At 50.5% G+C, this 24,804-nt stretch overlaps 4 protein-coding genes across 4 annotated transcripts; 3 read left to right on the plus strand and 1 right to left on the minus strand.

The window, feature by feature from the left end:
- The first annotated feature begins 689 nt into the window (after positions 1-689).
- Positions 690-2,888, plus strand: dusp11 (dual specificity phosphatase 11 (RNA/RNP complex 1-interacting)). Its single transcript, XM_058056404.1, has 9 exons — positions 690-930; positions 1,235-1,310; positions 1,381-1,512; positions 1,578-1,701; positions 1,785-1,845; positions 1,911-1,957; positions 2,029-2,104; positions 2,170-2,253; positions 2,326-2,888. The coding sequence occupies exons 1-9, from the start codon at positions 902-904 to the stop codon at positions 2,678-2,680; spliced, it is 984 nt and encodes a 327-aa protein (XP_057912387.1). The 5' UTR covers positions 690-901; the 3' UTR covers positions 2,681-2,888.
- Positions 2,889-3,760: 872 nt separating this feature from the next.
- On the plus strand, positions 3,761-15,088 carry xpo7 (exportin 7). Its single transcript, XM_058056399.1, has 27 exons — positions 3,761-3,869; positions 5,151-5,297; positions 5,434-5,527; positions 5,602-5,768; positions 5,840-5,905; positions 5,985-6,089; positions 6,395-6,560; positions 6,634-6,707; positions 7,387-7,506; positions 7,577-7,896; positions 9,211-9,404; positions 9,493-9,598; positions 9,678-9,813; positions 10,294-10,367; positions 10,456-10,536; positions 10,645-10,708; positions 10,783-10,891; positions 11,530-11,636; positions 11,710-11,798; positions 12,043-12,150; positions 12,215-12,297; positions 12,389-12,603; positions 12,670-12,808; positions 13,032-13,189; positions 13,265-13,363; positions 13,432-13,559; positions 14,031-15,088. The coding sequence occupies exons 1-27, from the start codon at positions 3,852-3,854 to the stop codon at positions 14,122-14,124; spliced, it is 3,261 nt and encodes a 1,086-aa protein (XP_057912382.1). The 5' UTR covers positions 3,761-3,851; the 3' UTR covers positions 14,125-15,088.
- Positions 15,089-17,320: 2,232 nt separating this feature from the next.
- pbdc1 (polysaccharide biosynthesis domain containing 1) lies at positions 17,321-19,144 on the minus strand. Its single transcript, XM_058056129.1, has 6 exons — positions 18,452-19,144; positions 18,108-18,173; positions 17,975-18,034; positions 17,767-17,907; positions 17,586-17,697; positions 17,321-17,520 (listed from the first exon to the last, which is right to left on the minus strand). Exons 1-6 carry the CDS (start codon positions 18,602-18,604, stop codon positions 17,429-17,431), a joined length of 624 nt encoding a protein of 207 aa, XP_057912112.1. The 5' UTR covers positions 18,605-19,144; the 3' UTR covers positions 17,321-17,428.
- dmtn (dematin actin binding protein) lies at positions 17,362-23,143 on the plus strand. Its single transcript, XM_058056128.1, has 15 exons — positions 17,362-18,924; positions 19,593-19,629; positions 19,703-19,783; positions 19,891-20,034; positions 20,093-20,137; positions 20,203-20,311; positions 20,378-20,422; positions 20,494-20,628; positions 20,701-20,798; positions 21,924-22,029; positions 22,113-22,168; positions 22,245-22,284; positions 22,515-22,580; positions 22,640-22,720; positions 22,794-23,143. Exons 2-15 carry the CDS (start codon positions 19,621-19,623, stop codon positions 22,844-22,846), a joined length of 1,068 nt encoding a protein of 355 aa, XP_057912111.1. The 5' UTR covers positions 17,362-18,924; positions 19,593-19,620; the 3' UTR covers positions 22,847-23,143.
- Positions 23,144-24,804: the final 1,661 nt, after the last annotated feature.

Raw genomic sequence — 24,804 nt, forward strand, 5'->3', positions numbered from 1 at the left:
CATATCCCACATACTGTTCCACATACCATACCATACCACATACGTATCATACCATATGCCATATTATACCACATATACCATACCACACTCTCCTCCATCCAAGCCTGTCTTCTACACCAACTACCCTCATGGTCTCCTTCACTACATCCATAAAGCTCCTCTTTGGTCTTCCTCTACGCCTCCTACCTGGCAGCATCCTTCTACTGTTATATTGACTATTTCTCCTCTGGACATGTCCCAACCATCTAAGTCTGGCCTAAAGGACTTTATCTCCAAGGCCTCTAACATGTAATGCCCCTCTGATGTACTCCTTCCTGATCCTATCCATCATGGTCACTCCCAATGAGAACCTCAGCATCCTCATCTCTGCTACCTCCAGTTCTGTTTCCTGTCTCTAGACCAAACAACATGGCTGCTCTCGCTTGGCTGGTCCTTCACTCCATCAAGGTCCAGCCAGGATTTATCTTTGAATGAATGAATTATGTTCAATTTCTATCCAAAAAAATCTGAGAAAAATGATTGTTTGTGGAATATGGACGCGTTTCAGTCAGTGTAAGATGTATTAATTATCCCTCACAAGAGAAGTTGTTGCATTCGGCGGAGCCTTCGTGGACTTTCTCATTCGGACAGGCTTCGCGTAGCACGATGACGTCATTCAGCCGACAAATGCGCACATTTATGACGCAAACCCGGAATTCAGACATAGCGTCATCATGACGTCATATACGTGCGACGCTTCCGCTGTTCGAGCAGAAATGAAACTCTTAGCTAACTCGAAGCGATTGGAATACTTTTGCGTTTAAACTACACTGTTGTTTTTAATTACGTCGTTTTTAAAATAAGGCCGCGCGTCCATGTTTGTATCGCTATCTTAAAAAGTTCAAACTAAGAAGACTCCGAAATGCCTCGACACAATGGCATTCCAGACAGGTGAGGTGAACTATGCGGTATTAAATACACCGGATTACTGCATACGTTGTGTACACGATGGCCTTGGAACAACATTGTTGTAAACAAACCACCTGTTTTTAGCCAAGCTAAGATCAGGATCGGTTGGACCTCACACAAACTGAACACGTGGCCATGTAGCGATGGAATATTACGTAAACCGACGAAACGTCTTTCACGCGTTTTGAAAATCTTCACTTCAGATCAAGCAAATGAAACCATTCGTGGTTCGAACCCCGCCGTGTGAGAACTAGCATCTCAAGCTAACTTGTCGGTGTGTTATCAGGTGGCTGGACTACAACGCTGTCGGCAAACGACTCGACGGGACTCGTTTTGTTGCCTTCAAAGTTCCCCTCAACCAGGTGAGCGTCTTCCAACGCCAAGCCCTTCCATCGTCCAAACATCCGCTAACGCCAACACGCTCCTCACCAGTCGCTGAATAGCCAACTCTCGCCCTCCGAGGTGTTTGGGCCGTGGGAGCTGCTGGACGCCATCAGAAGAGACCACCAAGAACTGGGTCTCATCATCGACCTGACCTTCACCACACGCTACTACCGGCCGCAGGTAGGCACCGCCCGGTCGCGACGCCTGCTGCCGGCCCACCATCTTGACACGTGACCTGTGTGCAGGACCTGCCCGCATCCCTGCTCTGCGTCAAGATCTTCACGGGGGGTCACGTGGTTCCCAACGATGACACCATCTTGGCCTTCAAACGTGCCGTGCGCCGCTTCCTGCGGGACAACGCCGATAACGGTGAGTCCAGCGAGCGAGGGGTACATTCCAGAACCACCGTGACCAGATGATGGTGACATGGTCACATGACCTGTGTGTTCCAGACAAGCTGATTGGCGTCCACTGCACGCATGGGCTCAACCGCACTGGTTACATGATCTGCAGGTGGGTGTGGCCTGGTAGGGCCGGGTGGGTGTGGCATGTGTAACAGATGCGTGTGTGCACCGCAGGTACCTGATCGACGTGGACGGGATGGACCCCGCAGAGGCAGTGGAGCGTGAGTGGCGTCATGTACACAGGAAGCGTGCGTGCGTGTGTGTTGACATTAAGTGTGTGAAAATGTTTCAGTCTTCAACTCGTCTCGCGGACACGCCATAGAGCGACAAAACTACATCAACGACCTTCACAGCGGACGCAAGCGAAGGTAGGACGCTCCGTGCGTGTGCACGAGTGCACGCCCCACTCATGCACTTTTGCACGTGTCCGCAGCAACAAGGGCATGAGCCAGTGTCCGCTGGAGTTCATCAAGGGCACCGTTGGCACTCGGCCGCGAGAACGTCAAGACAAGAGACGGTATGGGCGCCATCTCGGATTGGGGACGGGGGTCCAAATGTGATTCAACACTCGGTGTTTGATTTCCTGCAGGTGTGACCAACCCCCACATGGTATCCCTGAAGAGGAACGCCCCACATATGGCTGCTTCCAACCAGGCCGGCCCCCACGCGAGTCCCCCCAACATGGCTGGCACCCACGCGGCGCCCGGCAACATTACCCGCCCGCACGTGGCCGCCACCCACACGGCACATTCTCCCTTCCTCGGGTCGCCCTTCCCCCATACGGACGGGGGTCAGCGCACCCGGCCGACGAGTGGGTACGACCCCAATATGCTCAAGCCCGCGGACAAGTGCAGCGCCCCCGCCGTCCCTCGAGGCACTACACCCCCGGATGGGCCAACCAACAGAGTGGTGACAGATGGGGGGGTGCGGGGCCAGGTTGGTGACGCCCTGAACATGTCAACGGATGGAGCAACATGTACTTTTCATGAACAGTAAAGCAGGTCTTTTTGTGTCTTAATTGGAAACCAGGCTGGGAATGCTAACGCTTGACTAGCTTCCTTGGGGCTATCAATTGGGGGAATCCCAAGGTTACCATGACAACCAATGCTTTTGGGCGGCAGCCCAACAAATGAAATAAAACGAATTTAAATGTTCAGCCACTTCGTTTTTATTGACTTGTTTTGGTGAGACCAGAATGCTGGAGCTGACGTCAAACAAGATGGCGGAAGAGGCGGGGTCGTTTCACACACGTGACTGACTTCAGCCTGCTCCAAACCTCACCAGTTGCCTGAAGAATAGCTTTCTGCTGTTTGACGTCAACGTGTTAAATGTCGTTAAAGTAGTTTAAATGAATATTATTACAAACGGTACATTTGTGTTGGACATTTTGGAAACAACGATTGCATCAGTATTACGCGTCCCCCGTTTTCTTTCAACACGTGATCTCCATCCGTCACTGACGTCATCAGCATTTTGAAGCCAACAGGATGTAGCGCCATTAGAGATTAATACAAATGGCGCAGTAAGTGTTCAACTTTGACTTTGTTCGAATGAATGAACATCCAACCTGGTGGCTCGCTTTCGGTTTGGTTTCTTCTTCTGGAGCAAAAAAATGTCGCTACCAGTGCAATTACGCTACTGCGCCCCTGGTGGCCCCAGACATCATTGCAACCTTACAGTTTCACACAGAGTCAGAAAGGTACATTGTTTTGCCTCAGAAGACGAACAAAACAATCTATGTAAACAACAATAAACTCTGTTCCAGTCGGTTTAGGTTTGTATATTAAATGGCATCTTACGAAATGCATATTTTGATTGCATTTCACAAATATAGGGAAGAGTGTTCATTGAAGAAGAAAATACCTGTGTGTTTGCATCCACACACACCAATTCTCCCCGGGAATCCACATGCACACCTCCAGGGCGGGTGCAGTAAAGGTTTTGGGATATTTTTGTACAAGACGTGATATGACAAAGACGTCAAAAACGTCAAATCAAAGTCAACATTTCGCTCATGTTATGGACAATGTTGTAATGGCTCGGGGCCGCCAGCAGGGGCGCTGTTGCCCGCTTGAATAGCCATAAGCGGGGGAGAGGTGCGTGAAATGGAGAAAAATGGCGGATCATGTGCAGGTAAGTGGAGCTTTCACGTTTTTCTTAGCGCCGCTTTATCCACGCGTATGGGACAGAGTCGAAATGTGGACGCGGGCGTCGTGTCCCGGGCCGGGGGGTTGCGGCGTGGCCGTGGGAAGTCGAAGGCCGCTGGCCGCTGAATGAGAAGGATGGGGCCGCTTGTGTTGACTTGTGGCCTGCTGTCATCGCTCAGGCTGCCGCGGTTAGCTTGTTAGCCGCACGGACACTTCCACCCTGCAGCGCGGTGAAGCTCCACCGAGTGTGGGGGTGGGGGTCGATTACCGGACTACCCGGTGCCGGTGCAGGCGGGAGTGCGGGGCTACGGGCGAGTTAATGGGGTCATTTGAACCAAGTAAACAATGGACGCGTTGATCGCAGGAGCTAACGGCTTACCTGTCCACTTGGCGCCACTGAGAGGCGCAATGTGATGCAGAAAGAAGACTTTCCTGAATTTTGTGTTTGTCTCTATTTACTTTTTGTTTTCACTTTTAACGACTCCAGGTGAATCCTGCCCATTAGCAAGCCATGCTAACTTTAGCATTAACTCAGACGTCAACTTCTCCCGCCCGACTCGTTTGTAAACATCGCCGTTTTTCACTAAAGGCGTGCTGTACGTGTAGCGAATTGAGACAAAGTGTGGAAAACCAACAACTTTTGAAATGTTTCCCTTGCAGACATTTGTTTATCGTCGTTACCAAGCAGCGCCGTGTTGTTTAGCTAACCAGTAGCTAAGCTAGCTCCTCATTGCAAAAGCGATAAATTAAAGTTGGGTCAAATACAAAGTTTATCAGAAGTTTCTCAAAAGCATTGCCGTTGGCTGTGTGGCAGCGTGCTAGTGTACTACTCACGTCCTGCATGTGAAACACTTAATGAATGAAATGACAATCTTTTTCCAGCTTTCGCTTGCCCGTCAGCCGGTCACGTGGCTGGTGGACCCGCCAGGACAACTTGTGTTGTGTTGGCTGCAGCATCAGCGCGAACGTTACTGTTGTGTAATGACCGTAACACACAAGCACGAGCCATTTTATTTCATTTAGCTCCTTCTGTAACATTTTCTGTTGAAAGTCACAATCTATACTTCTTGTCTGTAAGTATGTAGTCCTGGGTTTCTGTGTGTGGTTTACTGTGTCATTGTGAGGCTCCTTCGCCGTCAGCTGACCTTTCACCTGGCGCCGCCATTTCATTTTGGATGCCGCTGGGTGACTCTTGTCGCATCTTTTATTAGCTGATATGTTTCCTCGTGCAGTCCTGGTCACAGCTTGTGTGTGTTTGCCTGATAAGGGCCTCGCCCAGCTGGAGATCCTGTGCAAGCAGCTTTATGAGACGACGGACACGGCCGTACGGCACCAGGCGGAGAAGGCCCTAGTGGAGTTCACCAACAGTCCAGACTGCCTCAGCAAGTGTCAGCTGCTGCTGGAAAGAGGAAGTGTGAGTGGTACACAACCACACAGTTTCTAGACCATGTCTTTACCAGACAAAACATTGTAGCGGGTGGGAGGTGAGTTCAGGTTTTGGGTCCCCGTAGGACTTTTGGAGTTGATGTTTTTCATGTTTGCATCTGCAGTCATCGTACTCGCAGCTGCTGGCCGCCACCTGCTTGTCCAAACTGGTGTCCCGGACCAGCAACCCTCTGCCCCTCGAGCAACGCATCGACATCCGTAAGTGTGGCTTACGCATTGGGCGGGGCCAAGAGACAGGCGCAGGTGATTTGATGAGTGTGATGTCACGGCAGGGAACTATGTGCTGAACTATCTCGCCACGCGACCCAAGCTGGCCGCCTTTGTGACGCAGGCGCTCATCCAGCTCTACGCCCGGATCACCAAGCTGGGCTGGTTCGACTCTCAGAAGGACGACTACGTCTTCAGGAACGTCATTGCTGACGTGACGCGGTTCCTGCAGGTGGGTTCGGGTGTCTTTGTGGGAGGTGGAGGGTGCAAGGGTCATGGCGCTGACCACCTGTGTGCCCGCAGGACAGCGTGGAGCACTGCATCATTGGCGTCACCATCCTTTCCCAACTGACCAACGAGATCAACCAGGTGAGGCCGCCGTCCTCGCTGGGCCTCCACGCCACGCATGCACGCCATGCGGTCAAAACGCCATACGCTGTCTCCACAGGCGGACACGACGCACCCGCTGACCAAACACAGAAAGATAGCCTCGTCCTTCCGAGACTCCTCCCTCTTTGACATCTTCACACTCTCCTGTAACCTCCTCAAGCAGGTGAGCTTCTTCACCACCACCTTCTTCTCTGTTGCACTTGCCGACTCAGTACATGTGTTGTGCGCCGCCACACATGCGCCCCACATACGTGATCAGTAGGGGTGGCACAAGCCAAGACCTGAATTCCTCCATTAGCAAGGAACCTGCAAGATGTTGAACTCTTGGATACGCAGCACCTGCAACGCGAGCACACGGGTGGCCTTGCGTTCACAGAAACGATGCCTACCACAGATTTGGAACATTTCAAAGCTGGTGTCTGTGTCTGGACCGTGCCGTGTGAGCCGACGTGTTTCTGTGTGGCGCAGGCGTCCGGGAAGAACCTCAACCTGAATGACGAGTCGCAGCACGGCCTGCTGATGCAGCTGCTCAAGCTGAGCTACAACTGCCTCAACTACGACTTCATCGGCACCTCCACTGACGAGTCATCCGATGACCTCTGCACCGTGCAGATCCCCACCTCGTGGCGATCAGGTAGCGCGGTGGCCTGCCGGGGGACGGCTGCTGACGGCTCCAATAATGCCACTTCCTGTTTCCTCTCCTGCAGCCTTCCTCGACTCTTCCACCCTGCAGCTCTTTTTCAACTTGTATCATTCCATACCGCCATCGCTCTCCCCGCTGGTGAGTCGCAGCATGAGCACCTTGAACCTTTTGACAAGCACTGGACGCCCCAGTACGGGGGGGCTGCATGCTTGCAGTTGTGTTGCCGTGGTAACTATGCTGCCATACGCATGCTAACACAAGCAAAGGTTGAATGGGAGCAACTTTACTCATCTAATGAATTGCCTTTGGTTCATTGAGGCTCGCTATGTGATGTGGCTAATGTAGAGCGTGTGTGCGTGGCAGTCGGGGGCGCGCCACACACATGGGGCAGCCGCCACCGATGAAACCCCGGCCACGCCGGGAAGCGAGGCACCCGTATCCAGAGCCACCGTGGTTTAGATGTCAAATGAGGAAACGGATGGATGTGAATGCATCGCCCACCGGTGCAGCTGGCCCCCACCCCACCTCCCGTGTGTGTGGCCCGAAAAGTGATTGGATTCTAGGGAGCTGCTCTCGCATCCAAATTGCCCCCCACCACCAGGAAGTGGTCCTGGATTGGCCCCATTGCTACCAAAAGCAAGGTGGAAGTTGGATGCTCTTGGGGTGTGCATTTGGCTGCGTTCACCCCCAACCCCCGAGTCCAGTGGCCCCCATTCAACCTTTGCACATTCCCATCATCGCCTGTATGACTCCCACCCCCATGTGGAGAACAAGGCAGCACCATTGAAACACCTGAATGGTGTGTTTGTGTGTACAGGTGTTGTCATGTCTAGTTCAGATCGCGTCTGTCAGGAGGTCGCTGTTCAACAATGCCGAGAGAGCAAAGTTTCTCTCGCATCTAGTGGACGGGGTGAAGAGAATACTGGCGAACCCCCAGGTAGGCGTCTCATTCACACACACACACACACAGGCAGGTGAGTGTGTGACGCTGTGCCCGTGCGCCCCAGTGTCTGCCCGACCCAAACAACTACCACGAGTTCTGTCGGCTGTTGGCGAGGCTGAAAAGTAACTACCAGCTGGGTGAGCTGGTGAAGGTGGAGAACTACCCCGAAGTCATCCGCCTCATTGCCAACTTCACCGTCACCAGTCTGCAGCACTGGGAGTTCGCACCCAACAGCGTCCACTACCTGCTGAGTCTGTGGCAGCGTCTGGCCGCGTCTGTCCCCTACGTCAAAGCCACCGAACCACACCTGCTGGAGACGTACACACCCGAGGTCACCAAGGCATACATCACATCACGCCTGGAGTCCGTCCACGTCATCCTCAGGTCAGCCTACCTCCATCCGTGTGTGTATACGGTATATTATCACATACTACAGTATTAATTGGCCCTGTACCCTAGAAAGCGCTCATGAATGATACGGGAAAAGGCCGAAATGATACTGTGTCAAAGCCCAGGGCAGTGATACTGATAAAATATAGAGTTTAACCATGTCCAGTATCAGCCCCCGTAGCTGTCCAATCAGAGTGCGCTGCTCTGGTATCGTGCCCGTGAACCAACCAATCAGAGAACAGCGCACGAGCGTTTGTTTTGCTGCCGTCTGTGCTCTGTCAACATGTCAGCCGTTGACACTCCCGGCGAAAGACAAATAGGGAAAATAGCAAACAGAATAGTAGAAATGGAACGTTTTATCACCATTAATGAGGAGGACACTCTTGAAATGATCGAAAAAACTAAAAATGCAAATACAAGTCGGAAAACCAAGGGCGACTGCAACTGCAAGAACGAACGAAGAATACAAATACGTGTCTATGTTTATTGTAACGTCGTTGCCGACGCTATGGAAAGGACACGACTGTGATCGCTAACAAGCTTTTATTACACAACAATACTGGCTACTTTCGGCCGTAACCACGCCGTTGCAACCACCGCCAGCAACGCAACAGTGCTTCCTCAACACGACACGCCCCCACCCCTGGTGCATTCACAGTCACCCGGAACAGTCAGACACTCAAGAGCACAACATGTCAACATGAAAACGTCAGGGTCGCTACATTATTTTATCAATCAGAAAAGAAAATGGGGATGAATACGAACCTGATTCGCTCAAATCAAAATTCAACTCTCTGGCACGTTAAATGCTGGAAAAACGAAAGTACGTGATAATAAGCTCATGATTAAATAGTATGTGATAATAAGATCATCACATGGTTTGTCTGGTATCAGGCCCAGTATCATGCCCCCGCGTGCTAGAATACTGACACTTGGGGGCATGATACCTGTATCAACCTATAAGTATATAGTATAAGTAGTAGTGTGTGTGGACATGTATGTACCACTACAGTTGGTCTGGTGGGTGTATACCGTGGGGTGAAAAGAGGTTAGCCACCTTCCTGATGTCTGATGTTTCAGATGATGAAAGAAATGTCAACATTAGTCAATGACGACACAACCCAACACTTTTGAAATTAAAGCTTTTATTGTGAAGGGACACCTGTCCCTGTGTGAGACGGCTAAGAAGCGCTTAGCAGATGTTTCCATTTCCTCCATCATCTGAAGCATGGAAGTGGGACAAACATGCAGTGAATAAGACCACTGTAGATAGTCCAGTAGTGTGCGTGTGTGTTTGTTGGAGAGCAGGGATGGTCTGGAGGACCCTCTGGATGACGCGGGTCTGGTGCAGCAGCAGCTGGACCAGCTGTCCACCATCGGCAGGTGTGAGTATGAGAAGACGTGTGCTCTTCTGGTCCAACTCTTTGACCAGGCGGCACAGACCTACCAGGAGCTTCTGCAGTCCACCAACTCCAGCGCTGCCGACATCACTGTGCAGGAGGGTACGTACATTGTGTGTAGCGCCAGCTAACATGGTTGGTGGTAGGCCAGCACCATGTATCCCAGCAGACATCTCCTCTTACGGCGCAGGTCGCTTGACGTGGTTGGTTTACATCATCGGGGCCGTGATCGGTGGCCGGGTGTCGTTTGCGAGTACCGACGAGCAGGACGCCATGGATGGCGAGTTGGTGTGTCGGTAAGAATCTCCATCATCATTGAGGATGATGATGCTGCTGCCCTTGGTCTCATTTTCCTCCTCCTCGTCCTGGTTTCAGGGTTCTACAGTTGATGAACCTGACTGACTCCCGACTGGCGCAGGCGGGGAACGAGAGGCTGGAGCTGGCCATGCTCAGCTTCTTTGAGCAGTTCAGGAAGATCTACATCGGTGACCAGGTGCAGAAGTCCTCCAAGGTGAGCCTGTTTTACCGCGTTAACGTAAGGAGTGTGAGTATGAGCCAAAGTCCCCTAATGTACTATGACATCACCAGATCCCCGTCTCCACCATTCCCGAGCTCATCTACTCTCTCATCTCTCACCCACACACGGCCATCATCATTATTTACAGCGGGTCTTGAACACCACTCCACCTTCTCCATCAGTAATTGCAGGTGTATTTTCCTGCCGCATTCTGCCATTTCCATGGTTCAGAAGCTGCTTGGAGCATGTGCCTGAATACAGTACACCTTGCTGGGCCACAACAGGTGGCCCCCCCCACCCCAGAACCCTTTATGGTTCTCGTGGTAGTCGTGATGTCATGATATTTAATGAGTCCTTAGTCTGTTTTGGTATGTTTTGGGTCTTGAGAGCTAGAAAGGTTTGGGTACACTATGGCAGGAAGCTGCTGGGCTAGGAAGCACCGATGCTAACGGCGTGTGTGTGTGTGTTTTGTAGCTTTATCGTCGACTTTCCGAGGTTCTTGGCTTAAACGACGAGACGATGGTCCTGAGCGTCTTCATCGGGAAAATGTGAGTGTGTGCGTCAGCGCTGTTGTCCACGCACGATGCTTCCAAGACCGCAATGGAACATGCTTGCCGCCTCTCTTCCCTCTCCCAGCATCACAAACTTGAAGTACTGGGGCCAGTGTGAACCCATCACCTCCAAGACCCTCCAGCTGCTCAACGACCTCTCCTTGGGATATCCTTCACCACACGGTCACATAGTCTTCAGGCGTCCTGGACGGCGGCCTGCTTCTTTGCTAACAATGTCCCTTTCACTGCTTTCTCCTTGACGGATGACCTTCACCTACAGTAGTGTCCGCAAGCTGGTCAAGCTCAGCGCAGTCCAGTTCATGCTCAACAACCACACCGTGAGTGTTCCCCTCAGCCGCGGACCCACGTGCACGCCGTGGACTCATACGTTGACGTCTTCCTTTCCCATCAGAGCGAGCACTTCTCCTTCCTGGGGGTCAACAACCAGTCCAACCTGAGCGACATGAGGTGCCGCACCACCTTCTACACGGCACTGGGGCGCCTCCTCATGGTGGATCTGGGTAAGTGCACTTCTGCTTCTCGATTGAGTTTTCAGTATATTTTAGAAAAGAAAACCAAAGAAATCTTAACCGGGGTGCCGATAATATTGGAGGGCGCGGTCGTTTTTGGCGACATGCGTCAAGCTAGCTGGGAGCTACAAGTGGCCATTACTGTCAAACATCATCACAGCTTAGACGGATGCTGACAGGGGACTCCCAACAGGCAGCTCCTATGCTAGCGGTAGCTCACCAAAGAACATCTCTTCCAAGGTGACACCTGACTTTAATGACAAATGAGCACACTGAGTGGAGATGTGCTCTCAGCTAACTTGCTACGGCGCTACCTTGCGAGGGGAGGGGACGACTGTCATTCTGCTGCAGCACCAAGGTGTGCAGACGGTCCACCCTCTTGTGGTCCAGCCTGGTAGACAGACGGAATACAAAGACCCACAAAACTGACCCACGTCAGGGTTTTTGTATGCTTGGCTGGATGTAGGCTAGGATAAGTAGGCTGATATTGATTGTTTCCTGTTCTGAAGGTGTGGATGTCCCCACTTGGCGTGTGCGTGTACGTATGCGTGTGTTGAAGCTGTAAAGTCGCATGTGTGCGTTGCTCACGCCACTGAAAAGAAGGTTTTTGTGCATGTGCACGTGCCCAGGTGAGGACGAGGAGCAGTTTGAACAGTTCATGCTTCCTCTGACGGTGGCCTTTGAAGCCGTGGCCCAGATGCTGAGCACCAACACCTTCAACGAGCAGGAGGCCAAGGTGACGACTCGTGTCCAGTCTTGCTCGTGTCCAGAAACTTCGGTGGTCCAAGCACACAGCCTTTTTCTTGCAGAGAACTTTGGTGGGGCTGGTGCGAGACCTGCGAGGCATTGCATTCGCCTTCAACGCCAAGACCAGCTTCATGATGCTCTTCGACTGGATGTATCCTTGGATTGGGTGCGGGGCCCTGGCCATGGAGTACCGACGCCTCGGCCCTGTACGCCCCCTCGTTGATAATATTCAGCCAATAGGCACCTGTGTCACATTGCCCCGCCCCCTCCTTTTTGATATGAGCATATATAAATATATACAGATCTATTTTAACGCCAGCCAGCTTCGGGTGCACGAGGAGGATTGGGGAGCGGGGCCCTGGTCATGTGTTGCTGTCCTTGATTCGGGTCCACAGATATCCGGCCTACATGCCCATCCTGCAGCGGGCCATCGAGCTGTGGTACCACGACCCGGCGTGCACCACGCCTGTGCTCAAACTCATGGCTGAGCTTGTTCACAACAGGTAGGTGTGCACTGGGGGGGCGGGGGGGCGAGCTGAGCTCATGGTGTGGTTTTGAATGTCGTAGATCGCAGAGGCTCCAGTTCGATGTGTCGTCGCCCAATGGCATCCTGCTCTTCCGAGAGACCAGCAAGATGATCACGACCTACGGTGACTGCCGCCTGGCCTTGCGCACGGGAGCAAACGTAGGTTGTCACCAGGGATGGGCCCCCTAAAAAATCTGTGTCCGTGTGTCGGCCAGGCAATCGCATCCTGACGCTGGGCGACGTGCCCAAGGACCAGGTGTACAGCGTGAAGCTCAAAGGGGTCAGCGTGTGTTTCGCCATGCTGAAGGCCGTGCTCAGCGGGAATTACGTCAACTTCGGGGTCTTCCGTCTCTACGGCGACGACGCCCTGGACAACGCCTTACAGACCTTCATCAAGCTGCTGCTGTCCATCCCTCACAGCGACCTGCTGGTGCGTGTAGCCGCTCCCGCTTCCCGATGCATCCCAGTCACCTTCTGACATGCTGCACCCCCACAGGACTACCCCAAACTCAGCCAGTCCTTCTACTCCCTGCTGGAGGTTCTTACCCAGGACCACATGAACTTTATCGCCAGCCTGGAGCCCCACATGGTCATGTACATCCTGTCGTCCATCTCGGAGGGCCTCACTGCGCTGGGTAACTCTTTCTGCTAGTCTGCTCGCACTGTGCCCCCATCTGGGAGGCTGCATGAGCTCACCCGGTTTCCGCCGCAGCTTCCTATTGGCTCGCTAACAGTCTCTCATCTTCTTTATCAAAAGGCTGCCACTAGCGCCCTCTAGAGGGCTCTAATAATGTTACATGGTATTTAGAAGGTGCCAACATGTTTAGTTTAGTGTCTTCTCACGTGTGTGTGTTGCAGACACCATGGTGTGCACGGGCTGCTGCTCCAGTCTGGACCACATCGTCACCTACCTGTTCAAGCAGCTGTCTCGCTCCACCAAGAAGCGCCCCACACCGATGGCGACGGACGACCGCTTCCTGCACATCATGCAGCAGCACCCCGAGATGATCCAGCAGGTTCTCCTCATTCTCCTTTTGAGTCCTTGTGGACCTTTTGTGGGGCTGGAAGGTGAGCATGTGGTTGTCGTACAGATGCTGTCCACAGTCCTGAACATCATCATCTTTGAGGACTGCAGGAACCAGTGGTCTATGTCGCGACCTCTCTTGGGTCTCATCCTGCTCAACGAGAAGGTAAAATATTTCTCACGCACTCACGCACGCACACACACAGTGTGCTTGAACTTGTGCTTGATTGGCAGTACTTTGCTGACCTGAGGAACAGCATCGTCAACAGTCAGCCTCCGGAAAAGCAGCAGGCCATGCACTTGTGTTTTGAGAACCTCATGGAAGGAATTGAAGGCAACCTCCTGACCAAGAACAGAGACAGGTAACACACGCCGACCACTTCATTAGCCACGCCATGTCATGCCGCTGCTGCCCTTGCTAGCCTTTGCTCAGCCAGGGGTGGCCAACGTGCTTTTGGTTACAGATAGGGGACACTAGGGGGGTCGTATCCTAGGCCAAGGTACGGCGCCCCCAGTCATCAGTAGGTAGACGCTAGCCGTGTCAAAGCGCCTTGGAGGTGGAAGAGCACCACGCCGGCAAAAACAAAATACAAAAAAGTATAAAAATGATATTGAAGGGAAAAAGCCATAATATTGTGGAAGCAAAGATGCAGTTGATGTTTTTGTGTATTTAAATAACTTCTTAGTGTAGTATTTTAGAAGGTATGAATGTAGCGTCCTTTCATGGTTCTGGCTGGGCCTGCCGGGCGCCATGCCTACCCACAGGGGAGGGCGGCGCGCCTGGCGGGCAGGTGGCCGTGTTCACCGCCATCTTGGTGTTTGTGTGCCGGCAGGTTCACTCAGAACTTGTCGGTGTTCCGGCGGGAAGTCAACGACAGCATGAAGAACTCCACGTACGGCGTCAACAGCAACGACATGATGAGCTGACATTCCACGCGGCCCCGTCTCACCCAGCAGCAGATGGAGTACCGCCGCCCCGCCCCCACTCGGCCCTGTACGCCCCCTGCCCGTGCTCCCCCGGGGGCTCGTTGATAATATTCAGCCAATAAGCACCTGTGTCACATTGCCCCGACCCCTCCTTTTTGATATGAGCATATATAAATATATACAGATCTATTTTAACGCCAGTCAGCTTCGGTTGCACGAGGAGGATTGGGGAGGGAGGGGGGTCGCATGTGGAAGCACTGGGGGTGGGGGGGGTGCGGATGAGTAATTTGCTTCTGCCTGCCTTGTATAGAAAGACAGGATCAAGTGTACATTTTCTTTACCATTTTCATCATCTTTCTATGGATGCGTGATTGAGCTTTTTACAGCGTAGGACGTAGTGCAAGTGGACGTGGACTGGATGCTCCCGACCTTCCCAACTTCCCAAACCAAACGCTTCGGAGGACCTCACTCCTTGGACGTGGCACCCGGCCACTTCCTGTAGCTTTCAGCGCCACCCTCTACCAGCTCGGGTGTCGTCCTGCCGCTCGCACATTTCGCCTCTCTCCAAACTACTGGCGGGGCAACTCACTTCCAAACCCACCCACCGGATCCCTCCGTGACGCTCAGTGGAGCCGCGGAGTGGCCCCGTCGGAGCGCCGCGTCCAATTTGTTTACTCTGTGGATTCCTCAGACCGGGTTGTGGTCCTCTTTTTGGTGTGTGTGTGTGTGTGTGTGTGCGTGTGTGTGCGCGTGTGGATGTGCGCGTGCGTGCGCGTGACGGCAACACTAGCGCCCCCTGGAGGAAGTCGGTCTAGTGGCAGGAAGGTCGTCGGGCGTTAGCGGCGTGCGGTTCCCTCCTGGTGGATGTTTACTTCCTGGTTTGTGACTGAAAGTGTTTGGAAGTCTGCTCGTGTAGTGTCAGCATTGTGACTGTGACTGCAAATAAACCTCATCGTTTTTACTAGGCCACGCCTCCTCCTTCCGGGCCACGCCTCCTCATGAGGACTAAGCTCCATGTTTATGTTAGACACTGATGTGCGGATGGATACCGTTCCAGATACCCTAAAATTGTTCCTCAATAATAGAAACTTTGAATACTTAATTTCAGGTCATGTATGATATGACAGTACTTATTGATCATTTATAGTCAGGGTTTTATTTTACTTTATTGAAAATATATGATTCTGTACTCTGTTATATTAGCTTGGCTAGTATATTGGAAATCACCTCAATATGCAGAACTTCAGGGTTTAAACTAGTTAACTAATCAGTTTGTTCAAATTGATCATTTTTCCATGACATTGCGTTTGTGCTATATGAATTACACTAGTTTTAAATATTTACCAGACGTTACGCATTTGCTGCTTAAATCGGTATCTATTGGGGTTCACATGACGTCACATCCGGTTGCAGGTCGAATCAGGGCAGATGTGCTGCAAAGCTAGATAGGAATGGTTCAGATATATTTGGAAAAACCCCATTACCAAGACAGTCCGTCACAACAAGGAAAGAGTTGCGGAAACCCCGAGACGTTTTAGGGCGCTTGCTTACCGGCCGAGTGAACGGTTGACCGAGTTCCGGTGAGCAACTGGAAGCACAGTTGCAAGTTCAAATATTGTAGGAAGTGGACAATGTGACATTCCAGCCACCTGGAAGAATGTCCTGCTGTCCGGCAATGCTCCACGCAGGGCTTGGAGGTGAAGCTCGCTAGCTAGCCTTTCTGGTAGCCCGGATTAAATGCGTAAAATCCGGCTAAAATGGTCATGGAACTCAAGTACTGCAGCGAAACGATGGAGGACAAATACAACAATGTATTCATCCACGCTGGTTAAGAAGGCAAAGCGACATTTTACAAGCTTTATTTTTCATGTCGGACGCTAAATGAGCTATCGCTGCTTTCCATTGTTTGATTTTCAGCTATTTTATGTCTCCATGCACACAACTGGAACAAATCACTTAACCTCCAAAATAACACACAAACATACGGAGTGTGCACGTGGCTATGACGTCCGTGACCTACGGGACCCAAAATCTGAGGAGACGCCTTCAGGTGGTTGAAAGCAATAGTTTGTATGCCACCCACACTACTGTTCCCATCATGCACTGCGAACATGTCTCTCAGTGACAGCTGAGTTACATTTGGGAAGGGGAGGGACTAAATCCAGCGGCTGCAAATCACCATTAAAACGAGAGGTTAGTTCCTAGCTAGTTCCTAGTTTTTCCAGAAGTACAGTATATTCGTAAATCACAATTATCCTGTGGTTGAATGTGGCCTGTTTGTCCAAAAATATACATGTATAAGCAAAAATGTACGTCTTTTTGGCCTAAATTTAGTATTTTCAAGCACACCTCAATTAAGTGAAATATTAGATTCTGCAAACGCATTGAAAGACACATTGTGATAATATGCACCATTCTGTTAGTGTTCTACACTGGCCACTAGGTGTCCGTAATGTTTCATTGATGCCACCAAACTGCACGGTTGATAGTGATTAACACACAGGCCAAACAGCCAGGATTTAAAAAAGTCTATTTAAAAGGTGTTAAACAAGGTTTCTCTGCTTAATATGTCCCATTTTCTCTTATTATGTCGACTATATTGGGTAATAGGAATGTAGCAGTGACTATAGGGGTGTTATTTCATGTCTAGACAGCTCTAAAGTTTAAAAAGGCAATTTAAAAGGTGTTAAACAAGGTTTCTCGGCTTAATATGTCCCATCTTCTCTGATTATGTCTACTATATTGGGTAGTCTGAATGTAACGGTGATTATAGGGGTGTTATATCATGTCTAGAGGGCTCTAACAATGTTCAGATGCATATTTAGAAGGTGGTAAGCAGGTTTCTATGTTTTAGTACACCTACTTTATTGGGTAGTCTGAATGTAACAGTGACTATAGGGGTGTTATCATGTCTAGAGGGCTCTAACAATGTTCAGATGCATATTTAGAAGCCAGTAAGCAGGTTTCTATGTTTTAGTACGCCCACTTTATTGGGTAGTCTGACTGTAAAGGTGACTATAGGGGTGTTACATCATGTCTAGAGGGCTCCAACAATGCTACAGTACTCTACCAAAAGCAGGGATCGGCGTACTAGACTGTCTTGAGTCAAGTGTAGCCGCTATACTTACTGAAGTGTAATGATGCAAGTATTCCAGAGCCCACCTACGACGCGTGTCAACATTCCCTCAGGTCAGCATTGTGTAGCAAATCCAGATTTATTCTTATTGTTCTTATATTGTCCTTCAGACTCCACATGCGCAAACCATGGAAGCGTTCAGCTTGTGTTGGGCGCTGAGCTTCCCGGCTAACTCTCGGACGACCTGGACGAGAACACCACATCGTTGAAGCCTTCCCGGTTTCGGGTGATTTCGATGGCAAAAAACTGGATCCTGGTGGCTGAACACAGGAAGAAGATTGAGATTACAGACGGCGATGACGCCATTTGAGTCATGGCAACCCACCAAAGATGGTGTTCTCCTCCGTGTAGTCCTTCTCACAGTCCAAGCGCAGCAACGTCCCGTAGTTGAAGTCCTCCACCAGGTCTTCGTATCGGTTACAGAAAGGTCGCCACCTCTGGACACAGACGCTTCTGCTGCTTTACCACAATTTGCGCAGATCGCAAATTGGCCCTGAGACACTCACCTCTTTGGCCTCGGCCGACTTGAGGTCATCAGGCTTCAGCAGCTTCACCTGGAGATCCTTGAAGGCTTCTTTGAAGGATGAGTAGATGTCATCGTCAAGCTTTGTCAGCTTCAGGAACTTCGGATCCACGGAAGAAATGAGCTGAAGAAGACGAAACGGTCACTTCACCGCTGTGTGACGTCCCAAGTACCCCGTGGGTGAAACTCACGTTGAAGTAGACCTCAGCGTGGCTGTAGGCCTTCATGGCCCACATCACCTCCAGACGCTCCTGAAAGACCAGGTGAGGACTCCAGTCAGAGGCTGACATTGATGACAGGTTGGTGGCCAAAATGAGCACTCACGTCATTCCCGTAAGCCTCCGCAGGAAGAGACAGCGCATGCGCAGCAGCCGAGGCTCCGTCAGGTCCCTGAGAAGCCAAAACACAAGTTTGCTGCGTCAACACAAACTCGTCACGTCTAGAAAACGTCAAACTCCATCACCGCTGCAAACAAGCGCTGATCGTCTCTCCGCTTGTTTACCTGCAACACGTGTTTACCTCCTGTTAGCTTAGCATTAGCCGCCGCATACCTTCTGATTTTTTAATTCCTTTTGTTTCTCACATACTACGCAATGTAGACAAGATGACAACTGGGGAGGCGGCGAGCGTGACGATAAAAAGGCAACGTTTGAAGCTTGTTTTCTTACCAGCGAGGCGAAGCCATTGCTCGACGCCATCTTTGTTGACCAGAGATCGTCTATTCTGCGAAGATGGACCGGCTCGTAGCACATTTCCTGCTTGAACTGCTTGTGCTTCCTAGTCACAAGGTTACGGTAACGATCTTCACCAAGACATAACATTATACCTGTACTTGTCGTCTTCAAGTTAGTCTAGTATATTATGTATATTTATGAATATATATTCATATATATTCATGTTCATGAAACAGGTGTCATTTCTGCACGCATTCATTTGGAACCTTGTTTTCATTGTTAGTTAGTCTTGTCCATCAAGCTGACAGGAATGTTGCACCATTTGGACTGAAAGAAGACAAACTAAAAGCATGACGTCACAGCATCTTTCTCCTCCTTTCCTCCGGAGGAGGTTGTCACGTGACACCTGCCCGTCGTTCTCCTCCTGGCGTGCACGAGCATCGACGCTGACTCGGCGCCCCTGGAAGGTAAGAACCCAATCGTTGTTTTTTTTTTTAATATTATTTTCATTGCTTTCATGGGCTGCGGTGATGATGATAAAGATGATGCTTCATCGGCGTCGAACGTTTAGTGGTCATCCGTTGCGCGCGCGTGTGTGCGCGCGCACACGCTGCATCCGTCCTGCAGTTCGTGATCCATCATCCTCATCAACATCCCCATCCTCATCCTCGCCATTTGTGGCTATAGCAGGCTAAAGTCTTCCTGTTTGTACATCAAAGTCCAATGTTTAAAAACACTAGGGGGAGGAGCTAATGTCTGACTTCGGGACATTGATGACTGTCGCCAACTAGTGCTTCTAAGCTGTAACTGCACCCGTGCTGTAGGCTAGCTTAGCTTAGTTTAGCTTGGTGGCTCCCAAAAGTGTGGTGTTTATTTTCTTCTGTGGTGACTCAGTGGCGCCTCTAGCGGACAGGAAGTGGCAGCCAAGCTCAGTGGGATTGGCCTGCTACTACCACTGATACAACTGATACCACTGACACCAGTCTCCATTCCCTCCCTGTTTATCATCGCAGCCAGCCAGGCCGACGCCCTTATCCCTTATCACCATGGTTACAGATGTAGAGCTCTTCCTTAACCTCGCCCTCTCACTACTCTGGTGGATCATGTCACATGACCTGTGTGTGTGTGTTTGCAGAAACCGGGACCAAAGTTGATCTCCTGTCATGAATAAGGTAAAGAGACACGCCCACCTAGCATTAGTGTTCTTTGCGTGGATCTCAGGACACGCTGCGCGTCACGTTGCAGGTGGAGGGTCGGGTCACTCCCGTCAACTTGGCGTCCTCACAAGGCCCCAGCATGCCGGGCTCCCCCGCCACCGCCATCACGGTAAACCGGCTAGCTTGTTCAGCAGCTGCTGCTAATTGCGAAGCAAAAACCTCGATGGGAATTGGTTAGCAACACAGACGTCAATGCTAGCACGTGTGCGTGTGCAGGCACGTGTGGACGAGCAGGTGGTGCCGTACCGGGACCTGGCTGCGCTGCCCCGAGATAAAGCGATCCTGCAGGTGGAGCGACCCGACCTGATGACCTACCAACCGCACCTCAGCTTCTCACCGCTGGACCCTCCACGCAGAGAGGTGTGCACGTGTGGGCGTGGTCCAACAACAACCTGACAGATTTGTTTTGTGTTTACAGCGATCTCTGTCTCCGCCCGCCGCCTCCCCCGCCATGTCTCCTGAGGTGAGCACCGCCACAGCACCGTGGACACCCACGTGCACTCAAACCCTTCCTACTTCCTGTTTCAGGTGAAAGGACGGCGAGCAGAAAGTGACAGTGGCTCCCCCGGAGGCTCCATGCTGCAACTGCAGGCCGGACGCAAAATCAGCGCCAGCCTGCAGCACTTCCACCGACCAGGTCCGTGCACACGCACGTGCACACACGCACACCCACACACACACACTAACCTTTGACTTGGTGCAGATAACGGAGCAAACATCTACAGGAAGCCTCCCATTTACAAACAAGGTCAGCTCTTCTTCACGTGCACGCCTCACCTTGTCATTGTCATGGTAGCTCCACCCCCTTCTCCCCTGCAGAAGGTTTCAGACACCCTGAAGGTCGCGGGGTCATCCAGTCGGCAAAGTTCCCGGCAGCTCAGCCTCCAGACCCCAACCAGCCGTCCAAGATCGAGACGGACTTCTGGCCCTGCCCGCCCTCGCTGGCCGCCATGGGTGACACACGCGCCGCTCACACGTACGGCAAGCAGGAAGCAGGTGGACTGACTTCCTGTTGTGTTCTGGCAGAGATCGAGTGGCGGAAGAATAAGATGGAGGAAGAAGATGACGACTTTGAGGACTTGACGGATGAAGCCAAGACGCTGCAGGAACAGGAACTGGAAAAGGTTATACTGTATCTCTATGTCAATACTAGCCTATACTACGTATACTATAGTACTACCATATGTAGTCTAGTACCAGGGTAGTCTAGTAGTATAATATTATTAGTATATTATTGGTGTAGGATGGTGTGGTATATTATTGGTACAGTATGGTGTAGTATATTATCGGTACAGTATAGTGTAGTATATTATTGGTACAGTATGGTGTAGTATATTATCGGTGTAGGATGGTGTAGTATATCATCGGTACAGTATTATGTAGTATATTATTGGTACAGTATGGTGTAGTATATTATCGGTACAGTATAGTGTAGTATATTATTGGTACAGTATGGTGTAGTATATTATCGGTGTAGGATGGTGTAGTATATCATCGGTACAGTATTATGTAGTATATTATTGGTACAGTATGGTGTAGTATATTATCGGTGTAGGATGGTGTAGTATATTATCAGTACAGTATGATGTAGTATATTATTGGTCCAGTATGGTGTAGTATAATTTTGGTGTAGGATGGTGTAGTATATTATCGGTACAGTATGGTGTAGTATACTATTGGTGTAGGATGGTGTAGTATATTATCTGTACAGTATGGTGTAGTATATTATCGGTACAGTATGGTGTAGTATACTATTGGTGTAGGATGGTGTAGTATATTATCGGTACAGTATGGTGTAGTATATTATTGGTGTAGGATAGTGGAGTATATTATCGGTACAGTATGGTGTAGTATATTATTGTGTAGTATATTATTGGTGTAGGATGGTGTAGTATATTATTGGTGTAGGATGGTGTAGTATATTACCGGTACAGTATGGTGTAGTATATTATTGGTGTAGGATGGTGTAGTATATTATCGGTACAGTATGGTGTAGTATATTATTAGTGTAGGATGGTGTAGTATATTATCGGTACAGGATGGTGTAGTATATTATTAGTGTAGGATGGTGTAGTATATTATCGGTACAGGATGGTGTAGTATATTATTAGTGTAGGATGGTGTAGTATATTATCGGTACAGTATGGTATATAGTACGAGAGCATGTCCATGCCGTACGTAGAGATGAGAAGGGGGTGAAGCTTAGCAGAAGACATGAAAAAGAAAATGAAAAAGTCTGTTTGGTCCAGATCAAGTCCAACCTGGGACGTCTGATCCTGAAGGAAGAGAAGGAGAAAGCTGCGGGCTTTCGGAGGAAGACGCAGTCGCTGCCCGACAGAGGTCACATGCACACCAGTGAGACTCGCCAGCGCCCTCACCTGCACTCACTGTCACTGCCGCGGGATCCGACTCACGTCGCGTCCGTTTCTTGTCTGCAGGTCTGGCGGCAAGCGGGTCCAAGTCTCCGTCTCGTTCTGGCTCCGGGCTCACCAGAGTGAGTACTTCCTGTTTCTTGTCGCAACTTCCTGTTTGCTCAGAACAACGTTGTGACGAGTACGTTGCGCTTTCAGATGCAGTCGGCCGACTTTTCCATGGACGCGGCACGTGCAGGTGGGAACCTCCCCTCGCAACTTCCTTTCTGATGCCACCAATCAGCTTGACTGATGCTTGTCTTTGTCTTGCTTGTGTCTCCGCAGCCGCTCAGGTAAGCGTGTGCACGTAGCGCCCACGTGAGGCGGAGCCTGCAGCCAAGAGGCGGAGTTGACTTTGCTTCCTTGCCTCATGCTGTGTGTGTGTGTGTGTGTGTGTGTGCGTGCGTGCGTGCATGTGTGCGTGCACAGAATGGCGAGGCCCAAATGGAGCGCATGGACAGAGGAAACTCGTTGCCGAGCATCTTGGAGCAGAAGGTGAGACGCGCTGTGACGCGTTGTTGCGTCCACTTTCACGTGCACGCGTTTCCTTGCAGGTGTACCCCTACGAGGCGCTGATGGTCACCCACAGGGGGCGCTGCAAGCTTCCCCCCGGAGTGGACCGCACACGTCTGGAGGTGAGGCGGGACAACCATGACGACGTGCGTGTGCGTGGCGCACGTTGAGCCCGTTTGTCGTTTGTGTCCCCAGAGACATCTGGACCCACGCGAGTTCCAGCAGGTGTTTGGGATGAGCGCCGGTGAATTTGAGCGCCTGTCGCTATGGAGACGGAACGAACTAAAGAAGAAGGCGTCGCTCTTCTAAGAGGATGCGACATCACGGCTGAAGATAAACAAACTCTGTGTGCTTTGCAGGCTCCGCCACGCACGCTAACCAATGCTAGTAGGAAGCGGCTTGTGTTGTCATGGTTACCACGTGCACCACAAGCACTCTCCGGGTGACTCGCTGGGCTCTCATGAGGAATCGTCCAATCACAACATGGGACTTTTATGTGTTGTTTGCCGCCATGTTTCACTGCTGCCAATAAACCAACAAACACTGACATCATTCTCCCATTGCGTCCGAGATGGGAGCATTTCAAACTAAAAGCCTGACTGTGTTTTATTATGAAAGGTTACATGAGTTCCTGGCCAGGGTCTTCAGATCTGAAGTAAAGCACAAGTCCACTTCAGGTTCTGACTGGCTGGTGACTCTTGAGGTGTGTCAGCCAGCCCCGAGCCGGTCTGGGTGCAGTCTGGATTGGAAAGGACCATGCTGGGGTCTCCCTTAGGGGGTTGTGGTTTGGATTTGGGTCCATCCACCAAGCAGGCACACAGCCCAACATCTCCATCTCTAGTTGTCCCTCCATCCCAAGATGGCCGTCCTCCTGTGACGTGTTAGTCATGTTGTGTGAGTACGAAGATGGCTGGTATGTATACAATAGGTATATATCATTATACAGTATGTATAGATATTCTCATCACCGTGTCATGCTAGAACAGGGGTGGGCAAACTACGGCCCGGGGGCCACATCCGGCCTGCCCGTCCTTTCCAAAGTATTTCATTTAAACTTACCATCCAAGCTGGCATCATGGCCTGAGCCAACCTTAGGATGGTTTGGTAGCTGTTTTATCAAAGTGCTAATGAACATAGGGACCCGAGCACGTTAGCAGCTAGCTAACACTTTTACAGATACAATACTTCCAGGTGGACTGTTAGTGTAGAATATATAGTCTGGCCCCCCATCCATTTTGTTACAGCAATGCCCACCCCTGTGGTAGAACAACCTTGAGGAGGCTTGAGGAGGGGTAAATGTTGCCATTGGGGGCGGGGCTACGGAATCCATGGACACGTGATTGACTCCACAAGGCAATGAGTGGCTGCGAGGGAATGGCGACTTCTATTATGACGTCAGAGTTGGACGTCAAAGTCTTCATATCTGAGTCCTAAAGGCCGGCACAGCACACAGCCATTTGAGGAGAATAAGTTGTCAATATTCTGGAAAAGTTACAAAGAGAATGGTCATTTTTTGAAAATTAGCTTGAGGAAGAAGTTCCAATATCACGGCAATAAAATATGTACACCATAAATATTTCAGTGAAAAACCACCAGCAAAAGAGTCGAATCCGTTGTAACGGAAGCCAAATACAGAGAGTCGTGATTTGGGTGGTGGGGTGTTATGACGGGATAACACCAGCAGGTGGGGAAGGAGGACCGGCGAGCTGTCAACAACTTGGCCAATGGCTGCCGATAGCAGCTAGCTCGCTAGCTTAAAAAAAAACTACATATGTTATTACAATCTTCAATTACAAAACAGTATAACACAGTATAAGCAGAATTACAGGAACATAAAAGTCCAATTGTACAGAACAATATCAACATAAATAATAAATAAATAAATAACAAAGAAAGGAATGCTAGCTAGCTAGCTGGGGGACGGCTTTCTTCACTTCCGGCATCTGGTGGAACAAAGCCCCCACTAAGTTGATTTCCATCTGCCGTATTCTTTACAAGATGGCTGTGCTATCGACTTATGTCATGTCTGTCAATCACAGTGGTGATTGTTGCACGTTTTCTTCTTCTTTTGGTTTAATGGCGGGTTGCATCCATGACTTTAAAAAAATGTGCATACCACCACCTACTGTACCAGACTATGTATCTATCTATGTATGTATTTCCAATAATAAATCATCTCTACTTGCTTTCATACTTTTAATACTGT

Source organism: Doryrhamphus excisus, chromosome 19 (assembly GCF_030265055.1).
Source record: "Doryrhamphus excisus isolate RoL2022-K1 chromosome 19, RoL_Dexc_1.0, whole genome shotgun sequence".
In the NCBI taxonomy this organism is placed as follows: Eukaryota; Metazoa; Chordata; class Actinopteri; order Syngnathiformes; family Syngnathidae; genus Doryrhamphus; species Doryrhamphus excisus.

What these genes read in the sequence shown, in the direction of transcription:
- dmtn (XM_058056128.1), top strand. An exon ending in CAGAGGTCACATGCACACCA is followed by an intron (nt 22,030 to 22,112) that starts GTGAGACTCGCC and finishes TCTTGTCTGCAG; the next exon opens with GTCTGGCGGCAAGCGGGTCC. An exon ending in CTGGCTCCGGGCTCACCAGA is followed by an intron (nt 22,169 to 22,244) that starts GTGAGTACTTCC and finishes TTGCGCTTTCAG; the next exon opens with ATGCAGTCGGCCGACTTTTC.
- pbdc1 (XM_058056129.1), bottom strand. Translation starts at nt 18,604, where the DNA reads ATGTTATGTCTTGGTGAAGATCGTTACCGTAACCTTGTGACTAGGAAG. An exon ending in ACGCTGAGGTCTACTTCAAC is followed by an intron (nt 17,908 to 17,974) that starts GTGAGTTTCACC and finishes CGTCTTCTTCAG; the next exon opens with CTCATTTCTTCCGTGGATCC. An exon ending in AGTCGGCCGAGGCCAAAGAG is followed by an intron (nt 17,698 to 17,766) that starts GTGAGTGTCTCA and finishes GTCTGTGTCCAG; the next exon opens with AGGTGGCGACCTTTCTGTAA.
- dusp11 (XM_058056404.1), top strand. Translation starts at nt 902, where the DNA reads ATGCCTCGACACAATGGCATTCCAGACAG. An exon ending in CACAATGGCATTCCAGACAG is followed by an intron (nt 931 to 1,234) that starts GTGAGGTGAACT and finishes GTGTGTTATCAG; the next exon opens with GTGGCTGGACTACAACGCTG. An exon ending in TCAAAGTTCCCCTCAACCAG is followed by an intron (nt 1,311 to 1,380) that starts GTGAGCGTCTTC and finishes GCTCCTCACCAG; the next exon opens with TCGCTGAATAGCCAACTCTC.
- xpo7 (XM_058056399.1), top strand. An exon ending in AGCGTCTTCATCGGGAAAAT is followed by an intron (nt 10,368 to 10,455) that starts GTGAGTGTGTGC and finishes TCCCTCTCCCAG; the next exon opens with CATCACAAACTTGAAGTACT. An exon ending in CCTCCTCATGGTGGATCTGG is followed by an intron (nt 10,892 to 11,529) that starts GTAAGTGCACTT and finishes GCACGTGCCCAG; the next exon opens with GTGAGGACGAGGAGCAGTTT.